The sequence below is a fragment of the Pseudonaja textilis genome, chromosome 3 (genome assembly GCF_049901715.1).
Source record: "Pseudonaja textilis isolate UNSWEBS1 chromosome 3, rPseTex1.2, whole genome shotgun sequence".
NCBI classification, from domain to species: Eukaryota; Metazoa; Chordata; class Lepidosauria; order Squamata; family Elapidae; genus Pseudonaja; species Pseudonaja textilis.
Window position 1 is genome coordinate 60078066 of NC_141992.1, and position 18030 is coordinate 60096095.

General features: G+C 34.0%; 1 protein-coding gene across 9 annotated transcripts in view; it reads left to right on the forward strand.

Moving 5' to 3' along the window:
• The window catches only part of ELAVL4 (ELAV like RNA binding protein 4), a 134725-nt gene extending 123631 nt beyond the window's left edge, over positions 1 to 11094 (forward strand). For 8 of the 9 annotated variants that reach the window (XM_087929903.1, XM_087929901.1, XM_087929902.1 and 5 more), the window contains 4 exons: positions 112 to 265; positions 808 to 1033; positions 4736 to 4774; positions 8495 to 11094. In XM_087929903.1, the coding sequence (XP_087786029.1) occupies positions 112 to 265; positions 808 to 1033; positions 4736 to 4774; positions 8495 to 8822 (747 nt within the window). In that variant the 3' untranslated portion in view covers positions 8823 to 11094. The remainder of the gene's footprint in view (positions 1 to 111; positions 266 to 807; positions 1034 to 4735; positions 4775 to 8494) is intronic. The other variant, XM_026707056.2, reaches the window with a different exon arrangement.
• Positions 11095 to 18030: the final 6936 nt, after the last annotated feature.

Sequence of the window (18030 nt, forward strand, 5' to 3'; positions counted from 1 at the left end):
TTTAAAGAAATTGTGAAAATACAGTTTGAAAATAGACTTCTAACTATTTGTCATTTAAAGCTTTTCTCCAAAAATAATATTTCATTTAACTGAATATTGTTTAACTTCTAGGTTTCCTATGCCCGTCCAAGTTCAGCGTCAATCAGAGATGCAAATTTGTATGTCAGCGGCCTTCCAAAAACGATGACCCAGAAAGAGCTAGAGCAGCTTTTCTCGCAATATGGGCGCATCATCACCTCAAGAATTCTGGTTGATCAAGTAACAGGTTGAAAAAGATTTTTGTTTAAAAATGTCTAAATTTCAGTTTGTTCTTTTCATATTTTTATTTAGCTTCTGGAAGGGATTATACTGAAGTTAACTCTGTAATTTGATTTTGCTTATTTAATTTTTTTTATTGCAGTTTTATTGATAAAAAGAGGCCACATGTCCACTCTAGTCCCAATATACCATTTGAAATTTTGTCTCTGCTCTAAAGGACATTACAAATGTATCATCAAATTTTGGTCACCTACTGGAATAAAATTTGCCCTCCAGGGAAAGGATGGAATGAATAAAGAAATTACACTTTAAAAAGATGTGGGAATATCTGATATTCTGTCCTTACGTAGTGAAAGCAGATACATAATCGTCTCTTATTTTTAAAAGTTGCATACATTACAGTATGCATAAATCTTATACTGTATATCTTTGAAAATCAATTTACCTAGTCAGTCGTATTGTTTCTAATAGAATAACAGAGTTGGAAAGAACCTTAGAGGACTTCTTTTCTTTTTCTTCACTTTTTTAAATCTTCTTTTTTTATTCCAGGTGTTTCCCGTGGTGTGGGATTTATCCGTTTTGATAAGAGAATAGAGGCAGAAGAAGCCATAAAGGGACTTAATGGCCAAAAGCCAAGTGGTGCTACAGAACCGATTACTGTGAAGTTTGCTAATAACCCCAGTCAAAAAACAAGCCAAGCCCTCCTTTCCCAGCTGTACCAGTCTCCCAACAGACGCTACCCTGGACCTCTTCACCATCAGGCTCAGAGATTCAGGTAATTTTCTCTTTGCATTCCTCTCCAATTTGATTTATTATTATTAAAGCTGAACGAATTATTTGATTTTAAAAAGTAACTCCTATGGAAATGGATGATTTTTCAACTGTAGCCAGAATGTAACATTCAGCCAAATGTTGCAAAAGCAGTTACAAGATACTTTACAGATTGTTTTTAAAAAAATCCCCTTCCACAAGGATGTGATTATCAGAAACTCAGAAGCAAACACTAAAATTTTCCCCTTGAACAGAAAATATTAGTAAAACTATATACTTTCCTAGTTAATAGGTAAATAGTTTTGTCGTAAAAAGAAATAGGAAAATCTTTATTAGTATTATTAAAGTTGGACAGAAACAACCTAAATATTCTTTATTCCTTGGCAGCCTTTTCAACAATTGAACTTGGTTTTTCAGATAACTTGTAACAATGAGTCAACTGGTACCAAGACCAGTTGAATATAATTTAAGTGAACTAGAATTGACTATGATACTTCTGCTAATTTGAGGACAGATAGCAATAGCAATAGCACTTAGACTTATATACTGCTTCATAGTGCTTTACAGCCCTCTCGAAGTGGTTTACAGAGTCAGCCTGTTGCCCCCAACAATTTGGGTCCTCATTTTACCACCTCAGAAGGATGGAAGGCCGAGTCAACCTTGAGCCTGGTGAGATTTGAACTGCCAAATTGCAGGCAGCCGGCAGTCAGCAGAAATAGCCTGCAGTATTGCACTCTAACCATTGCACCACCATGGCTCAGGACCCTCGGATTAAGAATTCCATGTATAAGTAGTCCTCGATTTACAACCATTAGTGACTGTTCAAAGTTACAGCAGCACTGGAAGAAGTGACTTACAATCAGAAGAAGTGACTTACAATCTCGCATTTACGACCATCACAACATCCCCATAGTCTCCATGATTGGAGTCTTAGCTTTTGACAGCTGGTTTTCATTTACAATGATAACACCGTCCTGGTTCACATGATCACATTTGTAATCTTCTCAACTAGCTTCTGATAAGCAAGGACAGTGAGGAAGCTGGCAAGGAAAGTTTCAAGCCTCTTGTCACGTGATGTCTCATTTAATGAATGGTGATCCAGGTGCGATCATATGTTTCATTTAACAATCACACTGCTTAACTAATTTTCCAGTACTGATTTGGACATAAGGCAAGGATTACCTATACCAGGGATATCAAACTCAAGACCTGCGGGCCGCATCCTGCCCACAGGGTACTTAGATCTGACCTGTGGGGGCCCCTTGAAAACAACGAAGAACCATGTGCAGCCCTCCCAGGCTCCAATTTCACTGGCAGAAGGGCTGCAGGTCATTGAGCTGGCCATGCCCATCTGGCTCACTGAGGTCAGTCAACCTTGATGCAGCCCTCAATGAAATTGAGTTTGATACCCCTGACCTACGCTGTCGAGTCATGAAATCTGCTGTCATTTCTTTGCATTTCTTATGTGTAGCAACAGTTGTTTGGTACTATTAGAACAGGTTTAATCTAATAAAAGTGTTCTATTAGAACACTTTTTGAATTAAAAGTGATTCTACCCTTAGGATGGGAGCTTCTCTAAAAATCCACTGGATTGCACCTTAAATATAATAATTAGTAATATTTTTTCCCCCAAAAGTAGAGTATGACATATATCCCATTGGTAGCAGTGCTGGATATCTATATTTTAAAGAATTGCTTTATGCAACATACTTTTTCAAAGATTTAAAATATTGCATAGTGTGTTAAACATTTACAGCCAAATTATGGAATTCCTTGATACTTTGTAAAATTAGGTCCATATAATTGATTTTTTTTTATTTCTTAAAAGACCACTCACTGAGAAAAAATTAAGTTATTGGGAAGAAGATATCTTTCTCTAGACCCATTCTATGTTGGGTGCTGGAGGGATCAGTATTCTCTCAGCTCCTATTTGAAATCTTTATAAGGCTGCTGGGTGAGCTCATCCATCACTACAGAGTGATGGTATGATCAATATGTGGTGTCTATGCCACTGGCAAATTAAGCAATGCCATGAATGACTTATCCAGGACCTGGAAACTTTGAGGTTCTGGGTGGGAAACAACAGGCTTCGGCTGAATGCTGGCAAGGCTGGGTGGCTTTGAATTTTGGGCTTGCCAGTTCCAGGATTATGTCATCTTTAGTGCTGGATGGGTGTGCACTGCCCCAGACAAACCCAATGCCCAACCTGGGGATACTCTAGACTGATAACTCTTGCTTGAAGGCGGTCTTTGCACAGCTTCACATTGTGACCAATTTGTCCCGTTCCTAGATTGGAGGATTCTGGTCACAGTCATTCAACCTAAACTCTCTCTTGATTGGACTACTGTAATATGCTTCACATGGTACTGCTCTTGCAGAGTATCTAGAAGTTTTAGCTGAAACATAATACAACCGCACAGGCAGTTATGTGTGTTTCTAGAACAGCACACAATACCCTCTCCTTCGCAAGCTGCATTTGTTGCCAGTCTGTTTCTCGGTTCAAAGTTCAATTTTAACTTTAAAGCCTTCCATGGCATAGGACCAGTTTATCTGGAGGACCACTTCTCCCCAGTTACAGTTGCTTGTCCAATCATATCTGGCAAAAGAAGCATGTTGCAGGTCCCACCTTTTAGGGAATTACACTCAATAGGCCTGAAGAAACATTGCTTCTCTGCCAGAGTGTGTGACTCCCCTCCAAACTGATTTGAGCTCCATCCCTACTTATTTCCAGAAGTCCCTCAAGACCTGGTTTTGTCATCAGGCCTTGGGGTCTCAGAGAACTGGTGAGATCTTGAATGGCTCCTTTGTTGATTTACTTTCTTACTTTTTTAATGTTTTAATAATGTTATAGGTTGGTTTTTTGACATGTTTTATTGTTGTACACCACCCAGGGTTGTTTCTTGTGAGATAGTGACTATACAAATTTGGCATATAAATAAATAAACTTGACCTAATTAAATAGGGAAATAGGGAAAATCTTTATTAGTATTATTTATGGATCAAGATAAATATTTTCATTTTTTTTAACATTGAGCTAGTCTGCTCTGACAGATATTTAAAAGAAGCTTGTTCCCAACCAACCTCCCCCCCCATAGGCAGTCTTCCATTTACAATCACATTTAGAACCAGAATTTTACCCCGATCATAAGAAACCAGCTGAGAAGATTGCAAATTGCAATCGCGTGACCACAAGATGCAACACTAGTAACTTTGAAGACGGGTCATAAGTCACCTTTTTCCAAGGTCATTGTAATTTTGAACCATGATTAAACAAATGGTTGTAACTGGTGGTCTGCCTGTATATATACATAGTGTGCAGGTATAACCTAGAATCTTAAAAGAGATAAAGACAGCATGTTTTCTTATTCTTCTGGCATAATTGTATTCAGCTGTTGAATAGCAATAACATAAATAGTTGAACAAATGATAGCTGTTACAGTTCATATTAATAGTGTATGAAAACAAAGCCACAACAAAACTCTTCTGTGCAAGCTCTAATGTTGAGATTGTGAAATGTTACTTTTCTTCATTACTAGAACATCTAAAATGGCATTAATTGATTGTAGTTTATAGCTGCTGATTGATTAGTCCCACTGGATAATGTTGAAATTCCTTCTTTGAAAATGGAGCATTATTAATAAAAGTTCCATTGAGCAATCTTGCCATCTGTGAGACATTAACCCAGGGACCCTCCTTCTCTTTTCAGGCTGGACAATTTGCTTAATATGGCCTATGGCGTAAAGAGGTAATTAGAATTCCAGATTGCCAGATGTCCATGTTGGCACAGATTGGTGCTATAATTTTTTTTAATCACTAACTTTATTTTGTTTTTAATTCCTTCTTTTTTTCCACCAGCATGCCAAACGTTTTCTGTCTTTTCATTTGGACTTCAGTTCATTTTCTTTAACAATGAGCACAAGCACATACAAAAGTTATGTGCAAATCTTTTATTTCATGTTTTCTGTTGTTACAGGTTTTTTGAGATGGTTTGGGTGCAACAGATACAAGTATCCTGATTCCAAAACTATTTTGTTTAATAATTGGGGGGTTATTAATAGTTTGTTAATAGACATTTAGTATAAATTTATAATTGCAAATATGGTTAAAATTATTATTGGCTAAGTATTTCAGGGAGCCCATAACTTTTCTTCTTATTTTTCTTAAACTGTAACTGTATGCACCTTAATCAGATCCAGGTTTTCTTTGTTACAGGTTTAACAGTGTTTCCAGTAATTTGGAGCTTGTGATTTTTCTATTTTTGGTTAATAGTTTGCTTGTTCTGATTTTGATTTTATTTTAATTCAATTTTTAAAGGTTATATTATTATGGCTCTTTGTTTTATATATATATATATATATATATATATATATATAAAATATATATCAGTACAGAACTTAAAGGAACACAAATCACAGAAGGATTACTTCACATATTTACAGCTCAGAAATGCATCATATCTAGGACAAAGGGCCTTGCATCCTAACTATAGCATGATAATGTATGTACAAAAGTTATGAGTAAAGATGCCAATTCATTTGCTCTGTTTCTCTCTTGAAAAAGAGTAAGTATTCCAGAAATATGTAATATTGCAGACAAACAATATGTATGATATCTCTTTGCATATTTACATTGTATGTACATCCTCACACATAGATTATTCCAGGTTGTTTGGGGAACAGCAAAAACACTGGTAAGTATAAGTTTTAGCTACCGTAGGCTTGCCCCCAGATTAATACAGTTCAATCTCTATGGTTCAGAAAATTAGCAATAACTTTTTCATTGGTGATTGTACAAGATTTCATAGTTCATGTAACCTTGAATTGGTTTGAATTGAGTTTTGTACCTTATACAATGTTGCTTATCCCAAAAGGAAATAGCGGGGTGCATGTGTGTGTGTGTGTGTTTGCTGGATTGATAAGAACAGTTGCTTCCTAAGTGCCAAAAAATAAATGACAACGTGTCTTTATAAATAGCTTTTGACAGAAATAGCAGTGGCTAAAGAATAGAGCTGGATAACCTTCAGAGAGCTGATTTGATTCAAAAGAGTTTTGATGTGTTATCTCTAGTGACTTTGAAATGGTTTGGAGGACTTCAGATTCAGTAGTCTTTCTCACATCTCCAAATATTGCTGGAACTTGAAGGAACAGCCAGGGAATATAATCATCCTTCTGAATCTTGTGGTTTGCTATTCCAGTTTCATTTTGGAACTATAATTAGATTAGACAGGTTATGTGGAGATTAAGTGATTCAGAAAAAGAAAAAGTTATTTAAAAAAATAGTTTTAAGATTTCCTGAACCAAGCTCAACTCTTTTTTTCTTGGCAATAGGATGACAGGTTTTTTTGCCATTGCTCCTTCTGATTGTTTCATTTTGTCTCTTCCGTATGACCTATAGCTCTGGTATTTCCTGATGGTCTCCTAACCATGTACTAACCAGCTCTACCCTGCTTTTTGGGATGGATGGCATAGTGCTGCCATCTACAGCTCCTTTCCTTAAATCCATACCATTATTTCCTTATCCCTTTATCACATTTTTATAGTATATTTCTTTTCCATCTGTGCACTATCCGTCTATGTGTTTTTAGCTATTTTAGCCTACCTTTGTTTCTGTTTATTACCAAGTTTGCATTATAATAGTAAACTAAAGGAAAACTTTGGATAAATAATCCCAGTTCTATGTCACAGTGTTTATGCATATCAAAAGAAATCCTCTGGGGACCAGATTCATAGAATTATTTTTCTGATTAAAGGTTATTCATGCCATTACTGACGTGCTTCTTTTTTAAAAATTGCAATGGGATTTCTGCTTCTTTATATTTAGCATCACAGCTATTGTTCTCATCAATTTGAAATGAAAAGAAAGTTACACATCACAATTTTATGTAATTTGAATTATGAATTGTTGTTCAATCACAAATAATGAAGTTATTGCCAGTGCATTGTATAATACAATAGTTACTTTTAATGGCTTTTCCTCTTGTAGTGGTCAATACTATATAAGACCAAATGAGGTATGGATCAAATGCTGTTCTAGTCCTCAGGAAATCTACATATAAATTCCATCTAGCTTTGAAGGTAGTGTCTTCAGACTAATTGCTGTCTTTTAGCCTACTAGTAGTTCTGAGCTTAAATTGGGAAATGTGAGCTCCTGGAGGAAAGATATAAATAACACAAAATAAACACTAATTCTGAGTACAGTGGGAATATTTTGAAGAAAAATTGCACTATTATTATGCAACAAATTTCCCACAGATAACTCTGTAAACTTCAGAATTGTCAGTGTATGTTTAAAGCTAAATTCAGATGATTAAACTAGGTGATGACCAATTCAAAACTTAACATATGGTGTTTGAATTTATGTTGCAACGATGGTTTTTAAACATTCTGAACACAGTATCAAGCTTTACAATTACCACTTTTCACTCCCTTGATTTCTGGATAGCTGTAAATATATTTTATTGCACAATTAGGTAGTATAGACTTATTCTTATGTGATGTTTTGAAGTAGACAACAGAACTCCTGAACAGAAAAAAAGTTTAAAGATTACATATAATACAGATAAACATGAAAGCTCTTCATCATCTCAATCTAAGAACTGTACTTGAAATGCTAGATTTTATTATATTGATTGTATGGTAAATCCACATAGTCCTTGACTTATGACTACAATTCAGCCAAAATTTCTGTTGCTAAGTGAAATAGTTAAGTGAGTTTTACCCCATTTTACAAACTTTCTTGCCACAGTTTTTAAGTGAATCTGGCTTCTCCATTGACTGCCTGTTAGAAGGTCGCAACCATCATAAATATGGGTCAGATGTCAAGTGTCTAAATTTTGATCACATGATGATGGGAATGCTATAATAGTCGTAAGTGTGAAAAACGGTCATAAGTCACTTTTTTCAGTGCCATTGTAATGTTGAATGGTTACTAAATGAACTGTTGTAAATCAAGGACTACCTGTAATAAATCTGACAGAAAACAAGCAAGTTATCAGTTTTAGCGTATGAGAGGACACATACACACATATATTATTCTAACTGAGAAAATGTCTCTGTTATATACCATAAATTTGTGACAGATTTGGTGGGAGACCAACTGAAAAATGCCATAGTTTTTCTAGGATCCTCATCATTTCTAGTACATTTATTGGATGAATTTATGTACAACCCCATATGCATATACATTTTCATTGCACCATTTTCACAAATAGAAAAACCTGTTGTAAATTTTAGGGTTTTCAAATCACTAACTACATTCTTTTCAGTAGAGATCATTAGTTTCACTGTTTTCTCCATGGAGTGTATTTATATGATATCTGGGTATTATACATGATATGAATTATTCACAGATTTAGGGGTAAGTTCTGAAAATGATTTTTATCAAAAAATGTCATGTTTGAAAATTGATCTTTAGGTTGGTTTTCCTTTCTGTCTTTTTTTTCTTTTCTTCACCGTTAATCTGGTAGGTTTTCTCCAATCACAATTGATGGAATGACAAGCCTTGTGGGAATGAATATTCCTGGCCATACTGGGACTGGATGGTGTATTTTTGTCTACAATTTATCACCCGACTCAGATGAAAGTGTGCTGTGGCAGCTGTTTGGCCCCTTTGGAGCAGTCAATAATGTGAAAGTAATCCGCGACTTCAATACCAACAAATGCAAAGGGTTTGGTTTTGTCACCATGACCAACTATGATGAAGCTGCTATGGCCATTGCCAGCCTTAATGGATACCGCTTAGGAGACCGAGTATTGCAAGTTTCCTTTAAAACCAACAAAACCCATAAATCCTGAATTTCATATCCTAATAATTATTATTATAAATATATATAAATATATAAATATATATACAAACAAACAAAAACTCTTCAAGGCTTATACTCAACCATGGACTTTTATAAGCCAGTGTTGCCTAAGTATTAAACATTGGAAATCTTGTGAACAGGAAAAGGATTTTATAATGCTTAGAAAAAAAAAACAAAAATCTTTGATGCATTGAATGTTCTTTCATAGCTGTTGTTGTTGAATATAATATACATAAATAACAAAGTGCAGGGATTTTTACCCAGCCAGCTAGTTTTACTACCTTCCTTGAAGGTGGATCTTTTTAAGATGACCATTCACTCATTTGAAAATAAATGAAAAACCTAAAATCATTTTTACAAACCACTGGAATTAGAAGATGTTGCTCTTTTTTCCAAAATGTTTGATTCAATCAGATTGGTAAACCCCCAGCATAAATTAAAGAGGAATAATAAAAATTGCAAAAAGAAGTATAATTTTGCAACTCTTTTTATTTTTCCTTTTTTCTTTTGTATCATGTGAACTAAACAGTCTTCTGTTAGGGATAAGGTAAAAGGGGGGATACCTGATGACATAACAGTTTAAATAACATTAACAATGTTGCCAAAGAGGTGGTCTCTTTGCTGAAAATGGGTTTCAAGAAAAATCTATTTTTATAAAATATAAAGAATTTTTACAAGAGAACCTGGATTTGAGAAAAAAAAATATTTTGACTGGCTAATTTAGGGGAAATTGACAACTTTGTCATGTTCATACTGCACTGGTAACTTTTTAGAGATCAAGATGTGTGTTTTAAACTGGATTAAGTAGATTGTTTTTTGAAGGATGGGCTACAAACAGATGATCTTCGTATCTTTTCATAGCTTGTAATAAAATATTAAATACAGGAGAGTATTCTTCCCAGGCACACAGTTACCCACAGTCAAAACCCAAAAGCAAGGAGATGAGTTGCAGGATGGTTTTTCTTTAAGTCATCAGTATGGGATATCAGCAGAACAAAGTTTTGGAAAAAATTAATTTTAATCAAAAACTTCCTTTGTTCAAGCAGTAGGTGCTACAAATTATTTACATATCTTAGTATCATAGTTAAATGTAATGTGTTTAGAAGGAAAAAGTACATTTGCTTTTCATTTGTTAAGAATTTTCAGATTCACTTTTTAGCCCATGCTGATATAAATTGGGCTTTGTTGGCACATTCGAGACACTCTTTATGTTGCTTGAAACACTTATTTATTTAATTGCTGATGTGACGCATATGCCAAAATCAAATATTGCTAGTTTGGCTAGTCTACTTATTTGTTTACTTAAACTATGGGAAGAAGCATATTATTGTGTCATTTTGTTGTGTGTGTATGTGTATATATAATATAAATATATATATATATATATATATAAAGTTATTTTTTTCTTTTGTTAACTTATTCTAAGTTGTAACACTTTGCTAGTTTTGTTTGTATATGTCTTAAAATGTTTTCTTATGATACTTAAGTGGCAAGAGGTATCAAGGTAACTTGTGTAGAAATATTGTTTGATATATTGTCATGTTTGTTGTGAATATTTTTTTTCTTACTGCACAATAGAAACAAAAACCTGAGTCTTTATTTTAATGTAATTCAGATTGGGGAAAACAGAGCTAAGGGAACAAAATGACTGAGGGAGAGCTCTCCCATGTCCAGTGCACTGATCCTTTTCGTATGTTTGTGCTTTGTATGGTTAATATATTTAAAACAAAAGAAGTCATGCTCTTCCCTGAGTACTAGAAACAGTTACTCGCTATGCATAATCTAGTTGATAGTTAAATTTGCTATTGCTTTTCTTGTCTTGTTATATAAAAACTTTTCAATACCAGTTTAGTCTTAATGGTAATAAAATGTTACAGTTCTTTCTAACCCAGGCTTTTTTGTGTATTTTTTCCCATGCTTATACTCACTAACTGCTTGTCAACTAAGTGATACCGATTTTGCTGTACAGAGAAGGGGCAAATATTTTATAAGCCAGCTTCAAAGCAGAGGGCGCTCCCTAAGTTTCATTGTTCATTTACCTGTTCAAATGATTCTAGTTTTAAACAAGCAAGCAAAAATGAAAACACCATAATTCAGTATATGGGGAAAAACTTTTCTACACCATCTCTTAATGAATGAACAGAATTTTCTGGGAAATGTTTGATGCAGTTTCTAAGTATAAGTGGTGATGGCATGCCCAGAACTTTTCTTTACAATATGTTTTAATTATTTGAAAGAAAAATAAATATTTTCTAGAACCAGGCAGTTTTATTTTTTAGTTATAATGTAAGACTTCTTGTTTAACTTTCCCGTTAGATTATTTAGAGAGAAGTATTATAAATATTTTTTTTATATTTGAATTGTTTGTATTTAAATTATCCACACTATGAATGAAAGTGTGTATAATGACTATGTACTTGCCAACTTTTAAAAATGTGTGCCAGGCATCTTAATAACAACAGATGCATTATATTAATTCCTAATCCAGTAGTTTCTAGACATTTAATTGTGATTATCACAAGAGGGGTTCCAGAATGTTGCATCATACCTTATCTGCAATTGTTTATATTTTAACAGAGAAGTATGGGTGGAGAAGAGCTACACATAATGCTTATATCATTTTCCTTGTTCTTCCCTTCCATATCTTCTTCTGTCAAATTGGGTTTTCCATTCTCCTATCCTCTAAATTTTCCAGCATTCTCTTGATTGACAAGGAAAGAAGAACTTCTGTTCAGTCTTCATGAAACGTGATTTCACAACTTTTAAATATTTTAGATTAGGGTGGAAAGATATTCTTAGAAAGGAAGCCTCAGACAATTTTTTTAAAAAGATGTATCTTGAGAATGGACCTGAACATGCTGTGACCTTTCCCCATCGTTTTAGAACATCTCATCACAGACCTACATTTTGTAATTAGATTTTGTTTGGTTGCAGTGATTGCAACTAGTGCTCAGACATACAGTGGATTAAAGTCTATATTTCCCAACTACACTTCAACTATTGTGGGGAAGTACACCTGCTTGTGGAACAGGAAGAAATTACTTCATAGATGTTGCAATTGCATGATTTATTGAATGGAAACAAACATACGTTAAGGTTGGAAACAGTCTTTCATGTTTGTCAAATCCTGTTGTAAACAAGATAGGGAAAAAAAGAAAGGGGAAAATAAATATATAAAAACATAAAAGTGAGTAACAACTATGAGACGGATTTGAAGAATATTCTGTGCTGCTACAATCAATAATCGGGTTTTATTTCTCAACTGGCTGATCTCTCTGACTTGACCCTTTCTAGATATAATGTGGTGGTGGGGACGTCTCTTCACAAAGAAATTACGACATCGGTTTAATAGCTACCGAACAATCATGAATGCAGAATTAAGTATGATAAATCATTTTACAATCACAGTACTTAAATGGCCTTCAAATCTGCATTTAAGATTCTAAAACATAAAGCATCTCTAAAGGAAGATGGGTAACTTTTAGGATAAAATTAATCCTCAGAAATCAAGACTTCTTATTCCCAGTTCTGGTAGCACCAAGAAAGCAGCCTTCTCTCCCTGCCACCGCCTTTCACCATAAATCTGCCTCCTTCTCTCACCCATTTTGCTGCTCTATTGATTTTTAAAATGCACTGTATGATCATAGCTGAACTAGAATTTGATCTGGAAGCATGCTGTGATTAATAGAAGTTTCTTGAATCTCTTGAAGGCCGGAGTAGAAGTTTACAAGCCACTCCAACAGAATTTGTAGAGAGAAACTATAAGCAACCATTGAATCATTTAAAGAGTGACTTTGATGGCTACTGCCAAAAGCTGCATTTTAATGATAACAGTAATTGTAGCTAATGATAAAGGAAAGAATAGTGAGCATATGTGATGAACTACAAAGAGGTTTTTGTCATATTGCTTAATCACATTTAAAGTTTATTTAAAGAATCTTGTTTTCAAAAATGATTTTAAATAATGCATTTATATTCATTTTTCATTTAAAAAGTGCGTTCTAGAAAAATAACAAATAATTCAAAGGCAGTAGCAGATGAATACATGTGGAAATCCTTGAGTAGAATAAAAACTTCAATATTATAATCCAACGAGGAGCCGATGTTCCTCATAATAATGTAATAGAATAAACTAAGTAACATGAATGTATTTTGAATTGTTGACTGTATATTTTGAAAAGGTCTGAAGCCCATAATAAAGTAATTTCTGGCATCATCTATTAAGTATGTCTGCAACATCAGCTGTTTACTTCTGCAAGGTAGAAATCCATCATACAAGTAGTATAAAATCTGTTATTTTCTCCTTATGCCTTGAGTCTCACAGAAATCAATAGCAGATGCCTGGTCCACAGTTAATAGTTCAAGTATTCATCAGTGCATTCACATAAAGCTAGAGACTGTACATGCATATTCAGGTAATCCTCAACTTACCACAACGATCAGGACTGGAACATCTTGCAAAAAAATGCAGTCCTTAAGTGAGTCGCACATAATATTACAACCTTTTTGCTGCGATCATTATGCAAATTTCGATTCCCTCCATTGTCTTTGCTTGTCAGAAGCTCCCTGGAAAGGTTGCAAATGATGATTGTGTGAGCCCTCCATCCCCTGACAGCAATTGTCATAATACATTCTGGTTGCCGGGCACCCAAATTTTGATCACATAACTGCAGGGATGCTATGATGGTCATAAGTGCAAGGACTTGTCTTAAATCACCTTTTAGTACTATTTGAATGTTCATTAAACTAATGTTCATAATTTGAAGACTACCTGTATTGTTCCAACATCTAAAGGTACTGTCCTTGCGCAGGAGAGTTTATTGTGCTTATACAGGGCAACATTATCTCTTACCTGACTGTTGCTGTGTTTATATTCCAGCTGTGTAAACATGAGAAGGGGAAAGAATTTTTGCATATGCACTAAAAGCAATTTAAAGGATCAAGTAACTAGCTTGCTTTTTTCAGAGTTTCTGTGCAACATTGAGATGGTTGAATCAAAGTCTAATTTACCAGACAACAAGAGATGAATTCTGAAAACAGATACAAGATTGTCTGCATCAGAATTGGCCCATGTATGAATATTAAAGGGTAGTTTGTGAGAAGAAGACGTTGTAATCCTGGCTGCATGACTTTTCACCACAGAAGTGAGAAGTAAGATTGTTAACTGGTGTTTGAAATATTTTGTATCATAAATACAGTGCTCTAATTATGGAAACAAAACTAGAAACCAGCAAACTTGTTATTCTTTAGAAGGCAGCTATGCACTGAGTGTAAAACATTTACTATGTGACTTTTTAAATGAAAAATAAAATTGCAAAATAAAGAGATGAATTCAAATCCCTATATTGAGCATGCCTAAAGTCATTGTACATTTACAGTCAATGTGTAAGTATGGCATGGTAGACAAAAGTGATAGCCATGAGTCAAGTTATTTGGATAAACTAGAACCCAGAAAAATATATAACCCGAAGTTCACAGGTTTTAAACTTGGATTTGGTAAGAAGTTTTCTCTTCTAAAACTTTTAACCCTACAATATGTTTTTTAGGGTTGGTAGAAGTGTTAAATTATATGTGTGAATTAAAAAGTCCATGGAAAACAGGATAGTGGTTATTTTTAACTTCCTTTGCATCTACCATATCTGTCTCCAGAAAGCAGTACTTTATCTTGAAATTTCGTTGCTGTTTATATATTTTTTCATCTTAAAAAAGTAAAACGTAGGTCCATGTGTGTCTCTAGTCCTTTCCTATGCACCTCATAAAACTACTTTGTTGGCCAAAAAATTGAACAATATGTTAGATGATCGTGTAGTAATATTCAGAACTTTTGATAAGATAATACAGGTAATCTTTGACTTACAACAGTTCATTTAGTGACTGTTCAAAGTTACAATGGTACTGAAAAAAAGTGACTTATAACCATTTTTCATACTTAATGACCATTGCAGCATGCCCATGTCACGTGATCAAAATTCAGTTGCTTGGCAAATGACTCATGTTTACAATGGTTGCAGTGTCCCAGGGTCATGTGATCACCTTTTGTAACCTAATAAGCAAAGTCAAGGGGGAAGCCAGATTCACTTAACTATTGTGTTACACCTGCAGTGATTCGTTTATCAAGTTGCAAGAAAGGTTGTAAAATGGGGCAAAACTCACTTAACAAATATTTCACTTAGCATCAGAAATTTTGGGCTCAGTTGTGGTTGTAAGTCAAGAATTACCTGAACACATCTTTCTGCAAGATATCTGCCATATTTGTGAGAATAATTAGTTTCATGTTGGAAAATAAAGATTTTTTTTTCCACTGTTCGAGGCCTTATTAAATAACATTATTTATTGCATTGTAAAGAAAAATATGTTGTGCGTAACTATGAAATGTTGATGTGAGAGGTTTTTCATAAGATAGAAACATGTCCTTTTTAGAGTGCCAATACTCACGAGACCATTGGAAGTGGATGACTACATTTTTCCTCATAAATGTAGCTAATGTTTTTTTACACAGAAGAAATAAAATAGAATTGGATTAACTTCCTAACAGCAGTCTATTCTAGCAGTCTGTTCTATTCTAAGTAGTACCTCCCACCTAACTTGATTTCCTTATTCCGTAGATGTCACTGAAAGTTGGATTTTTTTCCATCCTCTTGTTAGCAGATTTTCATCCTTGTAGTCCCTTTTTTTTTTGAAATACATGCACAGCATTCCAGGACCTCACAATCAGGAGAAAGATGAGAAGGTCAGTTACATCGTATATACTGTATTTCTCATTTCAGCTCATATTTTCAAATCATATTTTCCTTCCTCCACCCACTGCTGTTCCTTTCTTTATCATCATGTATCATGAAGACCACAGGGGAAATTTTTTAAAAAAAATCACACTATTTGGTTTTCCTTAAATTGCCCTATTATGGATTAGAGGAACCTTCCAATATTGGGGATCTGTGCACAAAAAAAATAGATCTGTAAATTTACTAATCTTTAATGGTCACTGTAAAGTATGTTTAATAATCAACTGTTCACGTCATTCAGGACAATATTGATATTTTTTACTTGAGATGTAAATAACTTGTTATATTTGTGAAAATCATTAGTAATTTGAAATAGATTATCAAATTATCCATTTCTTAAAATACTTTGAGATTCTAATTTTAAGTTCTGTCGTTAAGAAAATACTTTGTGACTTCCTGCTATTACCAATCAAAAAGTCATACCTTCTTAGCTTTTTTGTAAAAAAAATCTCAAGATTGAATCCAAAAGTTCACTTCTACCGATAGTAGAGGAATGCATTTTAAATGGTACCATTTTAAATTAAGTACTGTGAGTGGGGGGGAGGACATTTTGGGTGTGGACAAGGAATAGCTAACTCTACATCTTACAATTTGCCAAGATGTTAATATTTAAAATTATGATGTGCTGTCATCGCTACTTGACCAGTTTATTTTTTCAAACATTTAAGTAAGCTAATAAAGCAACATTTAATTTGACAAAAGTACTGATTCTATGTAAGCAGCATTTATTTAAACAATTCTAGCCTATAGCTATGATGAATTATTAGTAGAATATTTTAAAAAGATGTGGTCCAGTGCCCACCAATCAGCCTATATATGAGAAGATTGCTTCCGAAAAGACATCACAACTTGCCAGGTTTAAATGAATTTTTTAAAGTTCCTATTAACTTTTAAATTAGCCTTAGAAGATTGCTGAACAAAAGGTATCTTTACTGTCCTTATCCCTGGCATTGTTGTCTAACCAACTTCTCTATTTTATTGGCTTTCTAGTTTATTTCAGCTAAACAGATAACAGTTATTAATTATCAGTTCACATTACTGACAATTTAGCTGCTACAAGTCTATCTCTGCTCTTCATTTTTGTTAGATATTATTGATCCTGAATACATCTTCAGCTGACATCTTTTTCTGGTAAGAAGGCTGATTATGATATATAATTATGTCAGTAATTCAGTTATTTATGTTTAAATGACTTAGTTGAATGCTACTAAGTTTCTGATATTTTTAAAACAAAGTACATCCTCAGCTACATTTGATTTTCTTCAGATGTTTACATTTTACCACTTCATTGGAATTTCCTATCTTTATTTGGTTTCTCTTCCATACCATTTTCATGTAAGATTTTTCTATTCTAATCATTTTTCAGTCATTTGAAAATATTGAACTATTATTAGTGATAATGGTGCATTCTGATAAATGTGAGTTGCTACACTGAATTGTGTAAAATGTATGTAACTCTATTAAAGGGTAGCTTATTTAAAAATAACACAATAAGTTAAAAAGCAGCATTAGGCAGAATAATGCAGTACAGGCAGTCCCTGACTTGCGACCAGAACTGAGCCAAAAATTTCTGTTGCTAAGTAAGACAGGGATTAAGTGAGTTGTATCCATTTTACAGACTTTATTTGCCATAGTTAGGCAAATCACTGTAGTGGTTACCTGATCATGCAAGTGATCAAGCAAATCTGGACCTCCCGCACTGACTTTGCTTTGCAGTACAGCTGTCATAAATGCATGCTAATTGCCAAGCGCTCAAATTTTGATCACATGACCATGGCAATGCGGTCCAAAGTGTGAAACCAGTCATAAGTCATTTTTTTTAGTGCTGTTGTAACTTCGAAAGTTCACCAAGCGAATGGTTGTGAATAGATGACTTAGTACTTCCTGCACCTAAAGATGTGTTTGTAACATTTTTTTGAGATGAAAGTTGCAATTTAATATTGTGCTTTCTTTAATATATTGAGTGTGGGCTGTTGCTTCCGGCATGATAGTGTGGCAGAATGGCTTTAAAAACTTTGAAAGAGCATTCATATTTTATACAGAAAGCAAACTATCTGCCTTTTTATTTGGGTTTTGAGTGATCTCTAGGAAATGAAAATTTGTGGAAAACGTGTAAAGTTTTAGATTTCTATTTTACAATGCATTATTAAAAAGTAATTAAATTTCTTAGCAACTTTCTTCATAGCAACATCTGAAAAAGCCTAATGCTTCAACTGAAAATATGGCACTTATTTTACAAGTGAAATTCAGATTTATAATAGTACTTTGAGTCCTGAAGGCATGATTAAATTTATTTACTCATTAAAATAAATACAAAAAAACCCCAAATTTTACATTTTAAACGTGTGTGTGTTTGAGTTTTAAATCTCAGTATGAGACTTTAATTTTGCAGGATAAGGATTCTGTCACAAATAT